Source organism: Pelodiscus sinensis, chromosome 3 (genome assembly GCF_052426305.1).
Source record: "Pelodiscus sinensis isolate ZL-2025 chromosome 3, ASM5242630v1, whole genome shotgun sequence".
Taxonomy (NCBI): domain Eukaryota; kingdom Metazoa; phylum Chordata; order Testudines; family Trionychidae; genus Pelodiscus; species Pelodiscus sinensis.
In genome coordinates, this window is record NC_143054.1 from 110,432,431 (window position 1) to 110,451,820 (window position 19,390).

General features: G+C 40.7%; 1 protein-coding gene across 12 annotated transcripts in view; it reads right to left on the minus strand.

Moving 5' to 3' along the window:
* The window catches only part of SYNE1 (spectrin repeat containing nuclear envelope protein 1), a 479,589-nt gene that overhangs the window by 43,388 nt on the left and 416,811 nt on the right, over positions 1–19,390 (minus strand). For all 12 annotated transcript variants that reach the window (XM_075924462.2, XM_075924463.2, XM_075924461.2 and 9 more), the window contains 8 exons: positions 19,125–19,272; positions 18,094–18,188; positions 16,914–17,148; positions 15,687–15,881; positions 8,472–8,597; positions 7,319–7,474; positions 3,710–3,868; positions 2,998–3,164 (listed from right to left, as the gene is read on the minus strand). In XM_075924462.2, the coding sequence (XP_075780577.2) occupies positions 2,998–3,164; positions 3,710–3,868; positions 7,319–7,474; positions 8,472–8,597; positions 15,687–15,881; positions 16,914–17,148; positions 18,094–18,188; positions 19,125–19,272 (1,281 nt within the window). The remainder of the gene's footprint in view (positions 1–2,997; positions 3,165–3,709; positions 3,869–7,318; positions 7,475–8,471; positions 8,598–15,686; positions 15,882–16,913; positions 17,149–18,093; positions 18,189–19,124; positions 19,273–19,390) is intronic.

Below are 19,390 nucleotides of genomic sequence, written 5' to 3' on the forward strand. Positions count from 1 at the left end.
ATGGCTACAACTTTGTATTTAATTTTCCTGTAAATAGGTACTTCCCACTGGAGGATGTGGCTGCTGAAAACAAACCAATAAGCACATTCTAGCAAAAGATGGCATTGAGAGAGAGAGAGCAGAAACATGGAGAATGTAACAGAGTTAATAGTAATATTGCCAGGGATCCAGAATTTTGAATTTGCACTATAATGTCAGTAGTGTCAGAAATAAGCTGCATTTTCCAGCAGAATGCCTGAAAATAGCAACATACACTGATATACCAAATTTCAGCCAAGTGTTTTACAAACTTATTTTGAGATGTAAGCATTTTTTTCCCCATTACGAACTAGTCTTAAATCACAAGCTCATTTCACACAGGCTAACCAATAGACATTAGATAAAGTCACAACCATTTGTACTAGAGATGAGTTGGCAAAAGCTCTCTCTCCCTTCACCAATCTTCTGAATTTTTCCATTCCCTACTCCAACTGTAGCCACATGATATACATGATATTCATACTGGTACCCCTTCACTCATAATTCAAATCCAGCCAGATCTGTGGTGAAAGGGGGCAACACTATATGTACTCAGTAAGAAAGCATCCAACAGAAACTGATGGGGGAACTGAGGCAAACCTGTAATTAGACAAATTAATCTTTTCTTGAGGAAAGTGGCATGGGAAGATCGGCATAAGTGTATAAGAATTCAGTTTTACAGCTTATCTGAAAAGACCACTGAGAATTAGAATCCTGAGACTGTCCAGCCTCCCAAAGCACAGCACTAGTTCCAGTAGTGAGCAGATAGATCTCTAGAAGTACACTTTGCCATCTGTATATACCATCACGTCTCACTGGAAACCTCTTAAAGCTTGGCTGAGGCACAGGAAGCCCATCACTGTTATGTTTAAACACTAGAAACGCCTTCTAGAGAAAATGTAGAATTAAGGTAAGTAACTGTTTTGCTTAAGACTGGGTGAGACACCACATCCTCTCAAATCAACAGGCTCAGTCTGTAAAAAGTGCCACTTCCTGAATAATGTTACATTAAAACCAACACAGCTACCTTAATCTGAAAAGAGCTGCAACCCTGAATGGCTTTGCCACTGTGGAATTCACTCCCCGCACTCACCGAATGCTGAGGAGGAATATTGTAGTACAATGGTAGACTAATGTTGGCTGTAAGCCATGCGCTTGGGCAGCCACTCAGAAGAGATTCAGATGCCACCCAGCTGATTAGCAGAGATCCCCTATCTAGATTGTTTGTTTCCACTGGTGCTGCACATTTATATATATACCTTGGTGCACATACAATTATTCTGCACATGGATGGAAACAATATGCACATGGATGGGAAAGATTAGAGGGAACACTGGAGATTACCAAACATATTTACAGAACCTCTGGATGAAGAAAAATTAATTGCTTGCTGCAGATAGAACACTGGGTACTAGTACAGATAGACAATAATATTTGCCATAGCTTTGACTATTGTATCTGTATTCTGCAGGAAGATATTTCTATTAGCTGGAGAAAAGCTGCATTATAGCTCAGAATGGACAGCAGACATTTAATGTAATATTTTTCTTCTCCTAATTAGGGATGTTAAATAGCAGGTAATAGAATAGTTGAGTAACCGCATGAATTCTTAGTGGTTAGTCAACTATTCTATAGTCCCTGGGGGTGGGGCCGACAGCCAGTGTAATCTGGCCCCACTCCCAGGGAGGCCCCTGCCATTCCACGCAGCTGCCTGTATATCAGAGGCAGCAGTGTGGGGTGCCAAGAGGAAGCCAGTCCATGAGGGGAGACAGTTTAAAAAATAGCTGCCCTCATAGACCAGATGCCTGCTGCCCCACACTGCTGCCTCTTATAAAAAGGCAGGTGCGCAGAGTAGCAGCAGCCCCTATCCTGTGAACAGAGGTTGCTGGGGGGAGGCTGCTGTAAAGCAGCCTCTGTCGGCAGCAGCCTGAGTTCGCTGTGGACAGAGGCTGCTTCAGCAGCAGCCCCTGCCCATGGGGAGCTCGGAGCCCCCACGCATGGGGCTACTGCCATGAAATAGCCTCTGTTCATGGCAGGCCCAGGCTCGCTGTGGACAGAGGCTGCTTCATGGGATGCAGAGCAGCCTCTTTCTGCAGTGATCCTGAACTGCCACCGACACAGGCTGTTTCACATCAGCCTTTCCCACCGCTTCCCTTTCTCCAGAAGTCTGTATCTGGAGCTGCTGCCATCCTGTGCACCTGCCTGTGTATAAGAGGCAGCAGCGCAGGGCAGAGGCAGGTGTCACTGCAGAATCGATGTTGGGGGGAAACCACAGCACCGGCTCCTACTTCCCCCAACTTGCTGCCCCTGATATGGAAGCAGCAAGGGTGGGGGAATGCGAATAGTCAAGAAGTTTAACTGATAAACCTAGGCTTATTGGTTAATCGTCTACTTGTTCATATCTCTATTCCTAACTGAGATAACATAACCTATTGGGAACTACTTTTTACATTTTATTTTTCTTTTGCAAGTGACTATGCTCAATGGTCATACATCTGTCTACATTACTCTCTCCACTAAAAACCATCAGAAAAACTGACCAGAAAAACAAAACCACCTTTCATAAACTCTCCTTTAGGTAAGATTTTTAAAAGTGAGTGAGAATTTAGTGATTTAGTTGCCCTAGTGCTGCTCTTTAAAGAAAACAAAATATTTCATGTTGCTTTCCATTTTCAACCTAAAATGACCATTCATGACCAGAAGACAATAAACTTTTGACTACAGTAAGTCTTAGTCATCCTAGTAAATACTATACTGGCTTTTAACTTCCTGAAGCAGATTCAGTAGATCAGGAAGGATAAGTTCAACCAGGCATGTTGTTGGCTGAGATCTGTTACATATCACAGTTAAGATGAGTGTGTAGAGACAAGTAAGAAAATGTTCTGAATCCTTCCTTGAGCTAAGAAGTCAACTGCCTTATGAATTGCAATGTAGGATTCTATTCCATGTAGGATTTAAAAACAAAGCAGCTGCTTTTACCTGGCTGCAATCAGATCTAGAAGGTGTTGCCATCTGTCATTGACCTTGCCAAGTTTGTATTCAATTTCTGATGCTTTGCTCTCATGGCTGGCTTTGGCAAGACGCTCTCCCATTTGCTGGAGCTGGATTTTATTCTCTTGGGCTATGGCAATTTCATCTTGGTAATCCTAGATGGCAAAGAGGAATCAACAGAGATCAGGAAACGTATTCGGAACACATTCAGTTCAGCACCGCTAGAAGAATTAAAATAAACATAAGCAGTGTCTAAAGTTAAGTTGGAAATAGCTTGGTGAATGAACAAATCCTCAAACACCACAACATAAACATAAATAATAAAAAGAAAAAAAACATTTTGCAAATACATATACAATAATTCATAAGTGGTTTACAGACACTTGTGAGCAGGCATTTAGTAAAACATTCACCTTTCTTAGCTGTGTATTCATTTGGGATATTTCTTTGTATTTTGAGAAATTCACTTTAAGAAGCACAGAAAAAGGCACATAATTAGAGAAGAACATTGGCAAAAATTTTCACTGGAACATACAAACTGCCATATTGGATCAGACTGGTGGCTCTTTTAATATATAGTTCTATCTATTCTATCTATAATACAGGCCAGTAATAGATTATTCAAGTTCTGACAATCCAGACAGGGCAGAAGAAAAGGTGAACATAACAGTATTTAAACAAACAACCAAAATAAATTTACCTTCTTGAGTTTCTCAATCATCTCTTCAATGAGGATGTCTCCATTTTGAGACACCTTACTCTCCATTTGTGTTAGCCACTCACAGAGCTCCTTGTTCTTCTCACTGAAGACTGCCCACTCATTCAGCCTCTCATTCACCTGCTGCCGCCGCAAGGAAATCTTGTAATGTTTAGAGAGAGAGTCAAAAAAAGAGATTACAGTTAGAAGATGAGAGCTCACTGATGGAGGTAAATTCTCAGCCTTGCAAAGGGTTTTAGCTACCTGGCTGTCATTAATGTAAATGGAAGTTGTGCTACAAAAATCTTGCATGACTCATTGCAAGTTAAGGGTCAGCATTAATCTTAGTACCCTTGGTAGTCATATCCTGATGCAGACAGGAAGGAGTATACTGTAAATTTAACTGACTTCATGACAAGATACACATCAATGGTCTTTAATTCAAGTTTCCACAGCACAGTTAACTATAGCCCTTTTGTTATCTTTAGAGTAAATATATTCATCTATTAAGCATTACAATGTACATTGATAGCTTTGTTTCTTTATTTGGGAGCACAAACTCCAACTTAGCACAAAATAGATGCTTGACTCTTAGAACAATTTTTTTAGACTGCAAACCAAATGGATGTCTAGGAGGAGGCACACATGATATGGCCAAACTATAAAAGATTCATATGTCAATTTTATTTGCAAAATGTTTGCATGGGTGAGATAGGTAACATAAACCAAGCAATTGCAAATGCACATACAGTTACATGCTTGTGTCCACATACATATATTTTGAGAGTGCCTCTAATTTTGCAAGCTTGGTACTAGGTGACCAGAGATTCCTAAGGGATAAAAAATGCTACGACAGAAAGTAGCAGCCGATAAATGCAAACTGAAACAGAAAAACAAAAGAGCAGCAAACACAGGAAATGGAGCCGTGTCAAACATATGTCTCTTTGAAAAGTAAAAGAATGCTGTATATTTAAGAAATTAGTAGAAAGATATTTCAATTTCATTCTGTGAAGTACAAGAAAACTGGGTAAATATGGGAAGAGCACCTAAAAGAATATTCACAGTAAACTAATCTCTCCTGGCAGAATTTCTGATAATTGCATGACTACAATGTAATGGCATCCTACTTACTATAGCTTCTTCCTCCTCATCTGTAATACGAGTTATTTCTGACTCTATATCAGCATCTCCACTGATCATATAAGAACTGCACCTGCTCTTTCACATACAACTTACTGTTGTTCTAACTGAAGCTTTTGATTTTTCAAGTCAGACACAAAAATGGTAGCACATTTCCTTTTGTGGTAACACCCAACTACTAAGCAAGAAAAAAAAGCCTCACTCATATGGTTACATCCTGAAACATTAAATATGTAAAAAGACAGATTAAGATATCCTATCTATAATCAACCTTCTCCATTAGTATAAAAGATGTGTAACAGGAATCTGGGAAATGGTCTTCTGGTCCATTCACCCACATGCAGCCAATGTTGCTTTGTTTTATGAGAGTTTTATGATGCATTAAGTCTTTTCTCCCATAAATGATTCTTAATTGTGCCTCTCTCTCATGAGCCTCACAACTTCATTCAAAAGACAGGAAAAAACATTCTCCAGTCTGAGTGCCCAAATTAAATTCTGAAAATTTTCAAAACTAGGTGCACTCCTTTCATAGTTTTTAATATTGCGTTCTGCAGAACAGATTTGTTTGCACCAAACTAGTTATGAAAAAGGGTATCATGTCCATGGCAAAAGGTAGCTATATTTTGTTGGCCTAAAATGTTTGTTTTATTTTGTTTTGATTTTGTTGATATTGAAACGATTCTTCACTGTTTGATGTATTTTGAAGTACAAAAGTAAAATTAGAGCAACCCAGCAAATCTGGGAGAGGTGTCAACTTTAAATCTGGAGCCACGATTTCTAAGCATAAGCAGCAACTGTAAAAGGCACCTAGACACTGTGTATTTATCTCCCACACAGTGCCAAAGAATTAAGCGGGCAGCCAAGCCAAAGAGAATGAGAACTGTGCATTTTTTAAAACACAAGTTAAAACAGACTACCAACAGAGTACAAAGTACAGTGGGACTTTTTAAAAACAGAATACCAGAACAACCCTACCTCCTCTGGGCCAGTGATGTTGTTCTGTTTCTTTTGTCGGCCAATTATGCCATAAGTATTTTCCCTGAATTTGTTTATACCCTTGTTCAATTCAGTATTCATTTACAGGAAGTCTGAAAATGTTAGTGGTAACTAAAGCAAACACTTGAAGATACACTGGACTGTTCTTAATCATAGCTCCATAGCGAAGCAAAGTTTTTAAGAGGAAATGTTCCACTGTTATAATAAAATATTTTATCCTGCTCTCTTCCTTTTGTTGGTCTTGGCATGGCCATTGCTTTCAATGGACATTTCACAGAAAAATTGGTCTCCAGGAATGTAAGGATGAACCCTTTTAGGGATTGCAGACACATAGGCTGTGTCTACACTGGCATGAATTTCCGGAAATGCTTAAAACGGAATACTATTCCGTTTTCAGTTTTTCCAGAAAAGGAGCGTCTACATTGGCAGGCTCCTTTTCCGGCAAAGCCCTTTTTCTGGAAAAGCGTCTGTGGCCAATGTAGACGCGCTTTTCCAGAAAAGAGCCCCGATCGCCATTTTCGCGATCGGGGCTTTTTTCCGTTAAAGACTACTGGGCTGTCTACACTGGCCCTTTTCCGGAACAGTGTTCCGGAATAAGGACTTATGCCCAAGCGGGAGCAGAATAGTTTTTCCGGAATAGTGGCTGATTTTGTACAGTAGAGCATCGTTGCTTTTCCGGAAATTCAAGGGCCAGTGTAGACAGCTTGCAGCTTATTCTGAAAAAGCGGCTGATTTTCCGGAATAAGTGGCCCAGTGTAGACACAGCCATACTGTACACATCCTTTGATTATTAGGTTAGTCATGGTTTCCCTTCAGGAATGGGATTCTTCTTCATTGCTGTCCCATTTCAAGAGCAGACTTTTGGTTATTCGACTCCAAGTTTGCTATTAAGTGAGTTACATCTGCTATTTCCCTAATTTTATAGTTTTTCACCACTCTTTCATTTTAAATATCTATAAACCACTAAGGCTGGAAGTATTTCCCTCCTTAGCCTACCTTCAAAAGTGTGTGTTTTTCTTCTGGATGAAGCTTGGAGTTGACATACCAAATTTTACTTCCTTAGCTTTGCCTCTGCATTTGGAGAGTGATGATGTTATATCCTACAAATTGATTATTCTCATTTCATATTCTACTGCTAACTTGTCATGCAGCTGGTCCCTGTCTGTTCTAACAGGGCTTGTCTACACTGTCACTTTACTGCACTACAGCTTTCTCACTCAGGGGTGTGGAAAAGTTACACTGCTGTAAAGCAGGGTCCCAGAACTGTTAGCTATTCTCCTTGTGGAGGTGGTTTACATAGAGTTCTAAAAGAATTCTTAGCACTGGTGCCATGACCACACTGCTGTGTTAAAGTGCTGCCACAGCAGCACTTGAAACTCAGCAATGTAGACAAAGCCACAGCTGCTAATCACATTCAGCCATCTCTGTGCCCCCTTTCATGTGTATAATCACATCCAAGTTCAGCGTCTCATTTACCTGGTGGCACAGCTCCTCCCACTGTCTGTAAAGCAGCTCAATGCGCTCATTGAGGATTGAGATATCATCAGCACTGAGGTAGGTAGCCAAAGTCTCCTTCAGCAGTGTCAGATGTGCAAGGTCATCTGTCCACCCTTCAACAGCATTTTCTAGCTCCTGGTTTAAAAAAATGCATGACAAAAATCAAGGTGTGTATGCACCTAATCAAGGTGTTTTGGCAACAGCTTTAATAAATGAAGTTACATGTATTTGTTAACCATAGGCACTAGCATTTTAAAAGCCAACTGTATCTGGCAAACTAAGCCTGTTAACAGTCACTATTTAGATGGAGAGTGAAGAACCATATTTAATGGGATTACTGTAGACAACCTGTAAGACAGACTTTTTTTTTCAAAGTTAGAAGGGAGGTCCCATTGGTAGTAAAACTGATATAACAAGATATTGCTACTTAAGGGCTGATGTGAGTCTAAACTAAAATCCAGGGTCTAATTTCTCAAAATTTCAGGGCTATTTGGTTTGGGTTCATCTCTACTAATCACCTCTGCACCATGTTTACCCTGTGATTTTAAGAAAGGAAAAATGATATTAGGATTCACAATTGGTTTCTAAATTGCAACTAATGCCAGGTAAAAGTTTGTGATCTTCAGTTTTCCTGAAAAGGAGTAAGGAGCATGGAAACACCATTTTAAATTCTATATACTTTTTCTTGTCTCATCTCAAAGACTCATGCAGTAAGAAGCTCTAGACCAAAGAACCACCAATACATAGCATTTTTATAACTATTTATAGGCCTAATTCTGATCTGATTTAATTTGGTTTTCTATTGATATAACCTAATTTATACTAATGTAAGATTAGAGACCAGTCCTATACCTTCCAAGTGCTGTACAAACATTAACTAAGGTCTCAGTACTGGACAATTTCCCCTGCTTGTGTCTGTCTACACATTTTGTTTGTGTATTCGTTTGTTAGAGAGTGTGGTTCTAATGAACAGATGCACATACAAAATATTTATGCAGGTATAAGCATTAAATTACATATGCAGGAATTGTGGGCTGCTGATCTACATAGTCAGTAATGCCAAGACTTATAATGGCTGAAGATTTTCCAAGACAAGCAAATTGCAGACCACACGGAGCTCAGACTGCTTTACCTTGCAACGAATTTGCTCTGCATGCAGCTCATCGTGGTGATTTGGCAGTGGCTGAGAAAGCCTTTTCTTGAAGGATCTTAGTTTCCCCAAGGAGTCAGCAATGCCTTTTTCACATTTTTCCCAGTCCTGGAGGCAGAACGATTATTATTATTAGCCCTTATTCCAGATGTGGAGGAATGGGGGAGAGTGGAAAGAGATTAATCGTGCTCAATCAGTCAAGTTTACCAAGCACAGAATTGAAGGATTAGAAGGGACCTCAAGAGAGCATCTAGTACAGTACCTCTGCACTCATGAAAGCAATATCATCGAGGACGTTTGTATAATAGTGTGTTCCCATAAGCCCTTTTTATATAATATTCAAGTCTCAAAGTCTGGATAGTTACACCAGTAGAGCGTACTGTTTATTGTGTTGTGCTCCGGTGCTTGTAACAGCCAAAACTAAATCCCTCCTATTACCAGACCTCAGGGGCTGATTTTGACCTTGCAATATTGATTCTCTCTGCCAAAAAGGGTTCCATGTGTCCCCTTTGGAATGAATTCATTAGGCAATCCATTGTACTTTGAAAAAGTCATCCCTTTCAGTCTACTAAAATCCTGGTAGACAACAGCTGACATATGTGAATACTGCAGGAATCGACCAGACTAAAAAATTCAGAAGAGTACAGTGATCTTCTCTGCTACTGTTTGTATACTTGCTCAAAATTCTAACGACATCCAGTATATAAGTACGAGGATAATAATAATGTTCATTAAGCAATACTGCAGCAGATCCATTTGGAACATGCCTGCTTAAGCCTTGTACAAAAGCTACTCAGAGAGAATATGAACCAAAATGCTATAAGTATCTTTTGCGGAATGTCAGGCTTCAGCCTCACAAATTCTTTTTGTTAGCAAACCAAACAAAAACAAAACAAAAAAAACCAACACCCACAATGTTTTAAAGAAGAGCTCAATTGATTTCTCCCTTGAATTGGTAAGATTTTTGGCTGAGAGTTGTAGCATAAGAATGAATGTTGCCATCACATTAGATTTGAAAAATAAAACAAAAAGACTTTGCAGTGATGGACCATAGAGTCTCCTTCTGAACAAGGTTTTTGACCATCATCAGATGCTGGAGGAAGCAAATGCAAAATTCCATCAAAAAGCAGAGATCCAGTTAACACTTCAATGTCAAGGCTATTTCTAAATACCCTAATGCATGAACTAGATATATGCTTTGAAAAGTTACATGTGCAAGTTGTTGATTGCCTTGGACCTTTCTGTTTTCAACAGCAAAATGCATAAAAAAGAACCATCTGAATTTATGTTGATGGATTTTACTTACAGTACCCCGTTTTTAACTACTTAGCCAAAAGTTCTCATCCGTGGCCTAAATCATCATGCACATATTGATCTTCAATAAGAATTTCCATTGCCACTGGTGACATTTCTGTTGTCTTAATAAGGTCATAGTTATGTTGGATAAAAATCAATGCACTTTTTATTCAAATCCATTTATTTAAAATATAATATGGTTTTCTTTTTAAAAATAAACCTGTTAAAATGAAATCGGGATTTAATATAAAACACGTGAAGACCTAACCTACTTATTATCTCTTAAAACATTTAAATAAAAATTGTTGCCTGTTTAATTAAATCCCAGTTACCATCCTAATGCAGATTGACACAAATAATGAGCAAAAGTTAATTATCTAGTAAATAATATATCAGCCAGTATTTTCTTACATGCTAAAATGTGCCATTAATAAGAAACTGAAAATATTACATTACTTAAATACATTTATATAATTACAGAAAATCTTCAATTTGTGGTACTGTTTTTTTCCTAGGGTTCAACAAGGGAACCAGGAACAGCTGGTCCCCAAGTTGCGAACAGTTGCGTTACGACCATTCACATTTACGATCAAAGCTCCCATGGAGCAGTCGTAAAAGCAGTCCCCGAGTTATGAACGGGACTTGCGCTTATGAACAGTGCAGTCGCTATGCAACTCAATGGGGTCCGAGTTATGAACAGATTGAGTTATGGCCAACTCATTCTGTTTGGTCTATAACTCATTCGTAACTCGGGGAGAGGCTGTATTTGAAATTAACAACAACTGTTTGTGCAACTCTCATTCTAAGTTTCCTCCCCTTTTCTGCTTGTTATTATCATGTTATACATTTTTGCTTGATCACAGATACTTCAAAATCCATCAGACTTCCCTAAGTAGCAGTACATTATACTTCCAGACCTGGGGAGGGATTTGATGACATCAGTCAAGTCTTGTAGAAGTTGTGTATGGAGGAAAGGCTAGAAAGGGGAAGAAAGAATTATTTATGTGAGTGTTTACAGACCAGACATAGTTTGGTCCTTTTTTCTTGGACTATTTTGCTTTCTCTGACTTATAACTAGAAAGATTACGAAAAAACGGTTAGTGCCAACTAGTTGCATCTAGGGATGTTAAATATCGGTTAACTGAATAGTCAATTAACCTCATGAATGATTGGTTACTCGTCTATTCTACTGTCCCTGAGGGTGGTGTCGGCAGCCAGTGCGCTCCTGCCACACTCTCGAGGAGCTCCCTACCACTCCATGCTGCTTCGTAGGGTGCCAAGCATAAGCTGGTCTGTGAGGGGAGCCAGTTTAAAAACCAGTTCCCCTCTTGTGGGCCAGCTGCCTGTTGTCCCACACTGCTGCCTCTGTATCAGCGACAGCAGTGCGGGATGGCAGCAGCCCCTGTCTGGGGGGATGTCTGAGCTCCTGGACTCGGCATGAGCCTGAACTGAGCCAGGCTGCCTGCCTGGCTCCTAATACACTTTAAATGCAGAAACACAGAAGGGGTAGATCCTGGACACGGTGCAAGCCAGGACTGAGCCAGCCTGCTAAAAAATTTACTGGAGGGTGGGAGTGGGAATGCATGTAGTCTATAGCATTAACTGATAAGCTTTTGCTTATCGGTTAACCAGTTAATCGACTACACTATTACCTCCCTAGTTGCATCTCCTGAATCCAAGTCATAATTGGTTAGTTGCTTCTCAGCAAGTGGGTGGGGTTAAGAGACATCACATGACAACTTTTTGGATATCTGCACCTCATAAAAAGGGAGAGAATTCAGTCTGAGAGGAGGAACCATGGGGAATCCCAAAAAAGGGGCCCAAACCAGAATTTTCAGGAGAATAGACACCTCAGGAAGGCCAGTGCTCCATATGGGAGTTGGAGGAGAAGACTCCAGAAGAGCTGAGAAAGGAGACTGAAAACAGAGCCAAATGGAAGGAGAACTTTCCTACCCTTTTTAAACAGAAGTTCTTCAAGGTGCGTAGTCCCTATCTGTATTCCATTCTGCACTTGTTTGTGCTCCATGAGCATGATATGAGGGAATTCTTACAAGCTGTATCCATTGGCTTGTGCCTGTCCTCCTGACTGAGGATACTGCGGATGAGGCAGACCAACCATTTCTCCAGTTCCTTCCCTACCATGAATCTTGCCAAGAACCAATGAAGAAGGAAGACTGAAAGCGGAATACACACAAGGACCACACATCTTGAAGAATTTCAGTTACATAAGGCAAAAAGTTTTAGGGGGTAGCCAAGTTAGTCTGAAACAGGAAAAACTTAAAAAACAACAAATAAGAGATTCTCTTCACAATGGGTGACTGACAAACAGTACTCAAAAGAGAAGAAATGAGCAAGGTTGCAGGTGGCATAACTGCTTGCAAAATCAGTCCCAAAGAATGATCAGCCAAGGTGCAATATCTTGCGAACATGTAGATGGAACTCTAAGAGGTGCTCTCTGTCTTTATTTGGAAGAAAACTTGTGAAGTGAAGCTACTGAGGCTGCTTATGTCCTCGGAGAGAACCCTTGCTCCATATGAGAGGGGAAACAGCACCAACTGCTAACAGTATATGATACATCCAGAGATCCAATTAGAGATTCTCTGGGAGGATATAGCTTGACCTTGTGCTCAATCTGCTATGACAACAAGTAGCTCAGGTGACCTTCTCAATGATTTTGTTCTCTTTGGGTAGAATGACAATGTTTGTCACATGTTGAGAGAATTAAATCTCCTTTCCTGGTTAGACCCTTAGAAATCTTCTGTGGAAAGGGTAGATGGTCAAGGTGAAATGGTTCACCTTTCATATTGAGAGTTGTTAACTGTGTCCCCTTTTCCATAGCTGACAAACATTATGGATGCCAATAGCTATATGGAATTTTAGTTTGTGACTAAAAACATTGCACCATCACAGGTCACGACTGGGTTTCTTTTTGGGAACTAGGGGATATTTAGAATAGAACTCTTTTACCTGATGTTGAGCAAGTACTCACACTTTTACTGCCCATTAGAGGAAGGATTCTACCTCCAGCAGAGGGGTGTTTCCATGAGAGTGAATCCTGTAAAGGGATTCAGGAGGAGGCAGGGAGAGAAATGTAAAGCTGTAACTGGAATGGATGATATGCAGCACCCATTTATCCATTGTTATTTCCTTCTGGTTTGGGGGGAAAAGAGAGGTGGCCGCTAAAGGAAACCTGGACATTGGGTGGAAATGCCATCAACCCTCATTTGTAACTCCTGAGTATCTTTTGGCAGGAGTCGGGGTTGATGTAGAGTTGATGTGTTTGAAATGTATGGTGCAGGGTAGCATGGCCCTTGTACCCTCTGTCTTTTACAAAGTGCTTTTAAGAGTATTGATTGCTAAACAGCAGAGGCAAAGGTCTTGGTTTTTATAGCTGCTTACAGTATTTCCTTTTGGGGGCTGGTGTATGTATACCTTGGGATGAGAAGGTTGCCCTGGTGTCCTTTGGTGAGTGCAAGGACTTGTTTGTCTTTCTGTGAAAAGCTTGGTCTTGTTGAAGGACAAGTTTAACTCAAGCCTGATAGATAAGCATCTTCCTCCCCAGGAGCTAAAGACCCTTGGCTTGCCTAGATCTCTCTGTGGAAGCCTGAACAACTTGGGAGATTGGTGTAGAGTAGATATCTAGAAACTCTGCTCCCTTAAAGTAATACTTTCAACCCTCTTGGGAAGTAGGGTGCAGGCTGCTAGTGTTTGCCATATGGCTCTTGCTGGTGCCACTATGTCTTTGTTCAGTTGGAGTGCTGTCTGGCTAGACCCTATGGACTGGGGCCTACAGATATTTGGAGATCTTTTGCCATTCTGTGTAGCAACTTCTGGAATTGCTTATGGTCATTAGGAGTAGATGGTGAAGCTGGGGTAAGCACCTCATCAGGAGATCCTCTGTTAATACTGGCATAGTCCATGGGTCCACCTCTTCCTCTTTCTGTAGGCTCAGGAGGAAGTGCTGGTTGCACTCTTGGAGGGGAACAGCGATATGTCTCCCTATGAGATTGCATAGACCCTGGGTGTCATGCATATGGGTCCCATGTGCCCCAATAAGGTCAGTAGGAAAGAGAAAAGGCATGTTATGGAAGCTGCTAAAGCATGGAATACCACTGGTACCAAGGGTTCATCTGGCAGCTCTGATTCCCTTAATGATGAAAAGTTTGGGTCTAGTTCAATTGGTGATGCTGTCAGTTCTATCAAAGGAAAGTCATGGCTAGTAGGTGGGATGGGAAATAGATTCATTCTTCTTCAGGCCATGTCTCCTGGTAGGGACAAAATCTTGCTGATGAGGGTCAGTCCTGACAACAGAGAAGACCTCAGATTCACAAGAACCAAAACATCCTCTGGAATGGTGCTTCTAGCAGGAGAGTCCTTCTGCTCTTTTGAAGTATGTGGACTTTTGTCTTTCTATAACAAGACAGACAATATAGGAAGGCTCTGAGCTTATGGATCAATATGGGGTTGTGGTGGTACCACTAGTGACTAATGTTTCAGGTAGGTATTCTCTGTTGGTACCAGTGATTCTTGGTCTCTTGACCCAGAAAGTACCAGAAGTGGTGGCATTCCTGGTGTGTTTTTTTTAACCACAGTCCTTGGATTTAGTAGGTCACAAGTTTTTTGGGGCTAGATGTGAAGACTTGCCCACCGTGGTTAGGGAGGGATTTGTCAGACCTGGACTTAAAGGTGGATTTGTTCGAGTGCTTATGAAAGGGTTCCCTGTTGTCCTGAGAAAACCCTGAAGGAGGGGTCCTAGGTGTGTTCTGTCTTGCTCCTCCTGCATCAGGCCTCATGGTAGGTGGTGTGCTCTTTGATGATTCTACATGATATACAGAAGGGTTCCCATGACCTGGGGATGACTGAGTCACAGTCATGATATTCTTCTTAGCCAGGATTGTCATGCCTATTAAGTCTGGCTGTGGAAGGAGCAACACATACTGCACATGGAGGAGATATGCACTTCTCCAAGGTAGTCCTGGCAGCACTGGTGGTCATCTCTGACACAGAAGAAGTGCAGACAGGAGATTGTAGCTTTTATAGTGTTGTATTCTGGATATAATCTAATTTCTGTGCTGGGAAGCTGGAAGGGTTTTTTGTGGGCAGGAGTCTATTATCCACTAACTATACTAGCAGAACTATTAACTCTAGCTACACTAAAAATAAAAATAAAACTGAAATATTTACAAGTTTGAAAACAAAGATCAGGCTGAAGAGAAAGGAGAAGCTCTTGACACTGTAGTTTGAAACTCAGGCCAGGCAGTGATAAGAGGAACTGAAAAAGCTATCTTTCCACCTGCCCCTAATATCCTTGGTGTAGAGCATGAGTAGAGCAAGAGTGCAAGGCATGAACCAACAAACAATACTTGCAAGAGTTCTCCACTCTCAGGTACACAGAGTGCATGTCTGCTCCCAGTGGGAAATATAGACGCAGCACTCAAAGAAACTCTGACTGGTAGAGACACACAAAATTCTGGTATAATTCTTTTAAACCATTGAAATTATTCATAAAATGAATTTGGATTTTTGTGTCTAAGTCGGAGTTAGGAAAAAAGCATCAGCCGCCATGGGGATTTAATTACATACCTTGTTCCATTCATGTAAGAGATGTGGCTAAACTCCCGCCTGTCATGTTGAGTATATATAGTGGATTTAGCATGCATTTTGCAAACACAAACTAGTGAATATTCACAATAGTCACATAAGATAGGGAACTATTATTAATTCTATTTTCTAGATAGGAAAAAGGAGGCAGTGGAGTTAAATGACTTGCCCACATTTATACAGTGGCAAAGCAAGACATAACACAGGAATTCCTGATGCCAGACCATTCCTCTTGATTATACTTCTTCACTATGGCATAATAGTTATTACATGTGGTTTTGTGCCTACTCATTCACTTACTTTCAGTAGAAAGGCAAGTTGTTTCTTCTGTTCCTCAAGATGCATGGTGGCTAATTTCCAGTGCTCCTGAATTTCCGTGAGTTCCGTCTGCAGGGTTGCTTCAGCTCCACTATCAGCAGAGAGCAGGAGCTGCTTCCCAGCTTCCACAGTTAAAATGTAGCTCCCTTGTTGCCGTAGGAGAACTTTCTCTTTCAGCTGCAAAGAGCAATGATCTGTTAGCATCTTGGTTTTAGTTGCAGTGAATCATGTGTAAGCCAGGGCTGGTAAAATGTATTTTTCATTGCTACCTGAGAGACCTTAGCTTAGACACAATGGGCTCCTACCCAAATATATAACACCGCCATTTTACAATTCAAGCAGTAGGAAAAAGACAGGATTCCTCTCTTCATCCCCAAAGCATACACAGATTTTGAGGGTGGTAGGAATGATAAAACTGACTTTTGCTCACTTCTCCTCCATCTGAGTAGGGCAGAAACTCTGCAGTGGAGAAGCTCCACTTTTCTGACTTCTCCTGTGAAGAGCACAGCAGGCACTTGTGTCATGAGCACTGCTATTTCCAGTCATGAAGATTCCAAGCCAATGAGTGGGTATGTCTGATTTTGCACCATGATGGACTGCATGAGAGCTCAAGGTTTTCCAAACATTGTCTTAGATATGGTGTGTGTTTAAGGGGGGAGGGATAGCGCAGTGGCCTGCTAAACCCAGGGTTGTGAGTTCAATCCTTGCGGAGGCCATTTAGGGATTTGGGGCAAAAATTTGTCAGGGATGGTACTTGGTCCTGCTGTGAAGGCAGGGGACTAGATTCAATGACCTTTCAAGGTCCCTTCCAGTTCTAGGAGATAGGCAATCTCCATTAATAAATAAACAACTAATTAAAAGCAAACATATAAGAGCACATACAAATTTCACTGTGCAGTCAGTTGTGACACATGGAAATAAACAGGCTCTTAAAGTAACCAGGTGCAAGGAATTCCCTCAGCTGTTGCTTGTGCAGTTTTTGTTAAGCACTAGGCCACTGGGATTTCTTTAGATCTATAAAACCCACCTTCATTCTTTCTGAAAAACAACTGTGTCCAATCTTTCTGTTGCTGCACTCCACTGAGCTTTGGCTACTGTAGTTAATTTGGTTCTAGCACACTTTTAAGATAAACAAAGCATCTTTCAACAACACATTAAACTAAGCGTACAAGAAAAGGACTACACAAGAGTTTAACATACTGGACATACCTGCACTTCATCCAGAAGGGCTCTGGCTTGCTGCAGAGGAATAGGAATGCCACCGAGTCCACTCACTGGCTGATAAGACACTTCCACCAGCCATTTGCGTAGTTTCTCTGCCATCTCCCTGTAACGCTGCCATTGGCGGATTTGACTGTCAATGATTCCCCTCCTCTGCTGTGCCCTGCGAATCACTCCTTGCCATTGATTACTGAGTAGTGTCAGTTTCAGATTAAACTCATCCCTTTTCAAGAACAAACAATACAAACACAGGTTAAGAAACTGTATCTTTGATCCATTTCTCTAATAAATGAAAAGCTGAAAAATATATGTTTCCTGGTAGTTATCTATGAAGTACTTTACATGGCAGCTAACATTCAACAGGGATTTAAAAACTACCACATTTCAGGTCAATAGCCATAACCCAAAGGCTACAATTCTCTTGTCATGGAAAATATTTTAATCAAAATTGCCAATTATTTTTGCAAAAATTTTAAACTCAATGAAAGTTCACAATCCTCTCAGACAAATCTAGGTATGAAAGACACCTACTCTGATCTCAAAGTAGGGAACAAACATTAACATTTGTACTAGGGGAGAAATTTATGGATAGTCCTGATATATAGTACAGTTTGGATAAGGGCTGACATCTCTTGAGCAAAAGCATTCCATATGCATTAGTGGTGTTCATTGATTTTTAAATATTAAACTCTCCAGGCCATATGCTGGTTCTCACTCCATCTCATTTGTGCAACGTGGAGCAAAGAGAGTAGAAACCTGATATAAGGAGTCAGTGGGGGTTCTTCTGGCATAGCATAATCCCCAAATGACATAAAACAGGTGTAGATGGCTGTATACCACCCACTACTGGCCGCTCTGGAGGCATGTCATGGTGTAAGGTGTCAGGCATGCAGACACAGCCTTGGAGCTGCTGTGTTCCCCAAAATGGCAAGTTGAAGGAGTTAATTTACATTAAAAACAAAAAACAAAAAAACAAGTATTGTGCTGATACAGCATTTTATTACCAAAATATGTTCAGTCAGTACTTTGGCCGCTTCACTTACGTCTGGGATTTCCACCTATCTCCTGCCTGTTCTTGATGGAATCACCATATGCCTTCTTTTTATCTGGCAATTACTTAGCACACAGCACATGTTACTACACAAACAACATGAACAGGAGTGTCTACCTGTCATCCACTTGTCCTTGCTCTAGTAGGTGCTGTCCATCAGTGATGATTGAATGTAAAATCTGCTGGCGACTGAACATCTCTGCCTGGAACAGCTATTATAGAAGAGACAGAAATGGTTTCAAAACAAAGGTCTCACAGGCTTTCACTTCTTTTGCTGTCACTGGCAAACGATTACTTCACATTTAATTTACTTAAGGCTTAATCTTGTATCAGGTGAGCTCCATGGGAGTTTTGATACCAACTTCAATGAGAAAGGGATTAAACCCACAGTCTTGACAAGGAGGAGGAGGGAGTAACTATTCTTCCCACATATGGAATTTTTTTAGGTACATAAAGGCTAAACAAGTTAATCAGAAACGAGGTTCTAGGCATCCTTTGGGAACAATATCGTGATTGACAGCATGTTTTAAGCACAGCTGCATTAGGCATTTAGAATCTTGTGGCTTGGGAGTATTTGTCAAGGCTTCATTTTCTGAAATGTTTTTACATATAAAATATGTTATAGCTCTTTACTTTATGAAGGTGGATATCTGCATGCACAATTTCTGGACCAAAAACTTGTACAAATGAAACGATATTGTAAGACAATTTTACATTGCAGATAAACCCTCTTTGACAGGGGTGCTCAGCAAAGTTCCCTCTAAACCGTGTGGCTGAGCGGCTGAGTAGCTATGTTGTGAGACCCGCACAGAGGTTCAAAGCTGCTTGCGCAGGCAGGAAGATCAGGAACGGGGCTCCATAAACAGCAGCTAAACTAGGAATTGATGCAGTAAACACTGCAGGTGAGAACAGCAGCATGCCAAATGGAAGTAACAAACCTAGGAAATTACAGGATACTTGAAAACATTATGATTTTAAATACAGAAAATATACTTGGGCCACAGCTTGCACTGGTCTATGTGTTTATACACCCACAGGCTTTAGTTTACTTACTTAGGTACCATATTCTCAGTGAGGATAGGGGAGAGGTAGCTTACTGTAGGGTACAGTAAAATGTCTCCACATAAAGTCCGTTTGTTATAACTTGCCTCGTGTGCTCTCTGTTGCTCCAACAAACTCTGGTAGTTTCCTGAAATCTCTGCAGCCAGTTTCTGCTCAGTCTGAACCAGAAATTCCATCCAACTCTCACATTTCTCCAAAAAGGTCTGGTGTTGCAGTAAAAAAGACTGTAGTTTACTAAAAGGATGAAAGATTGATTCATTAATGCCTCCAGCTCACACAGGATGACAGTGATTTTTCAGGGAGCCTTTACAATTCTGGTTGCAATAACTTTTTCATCACAAATGCACATGCT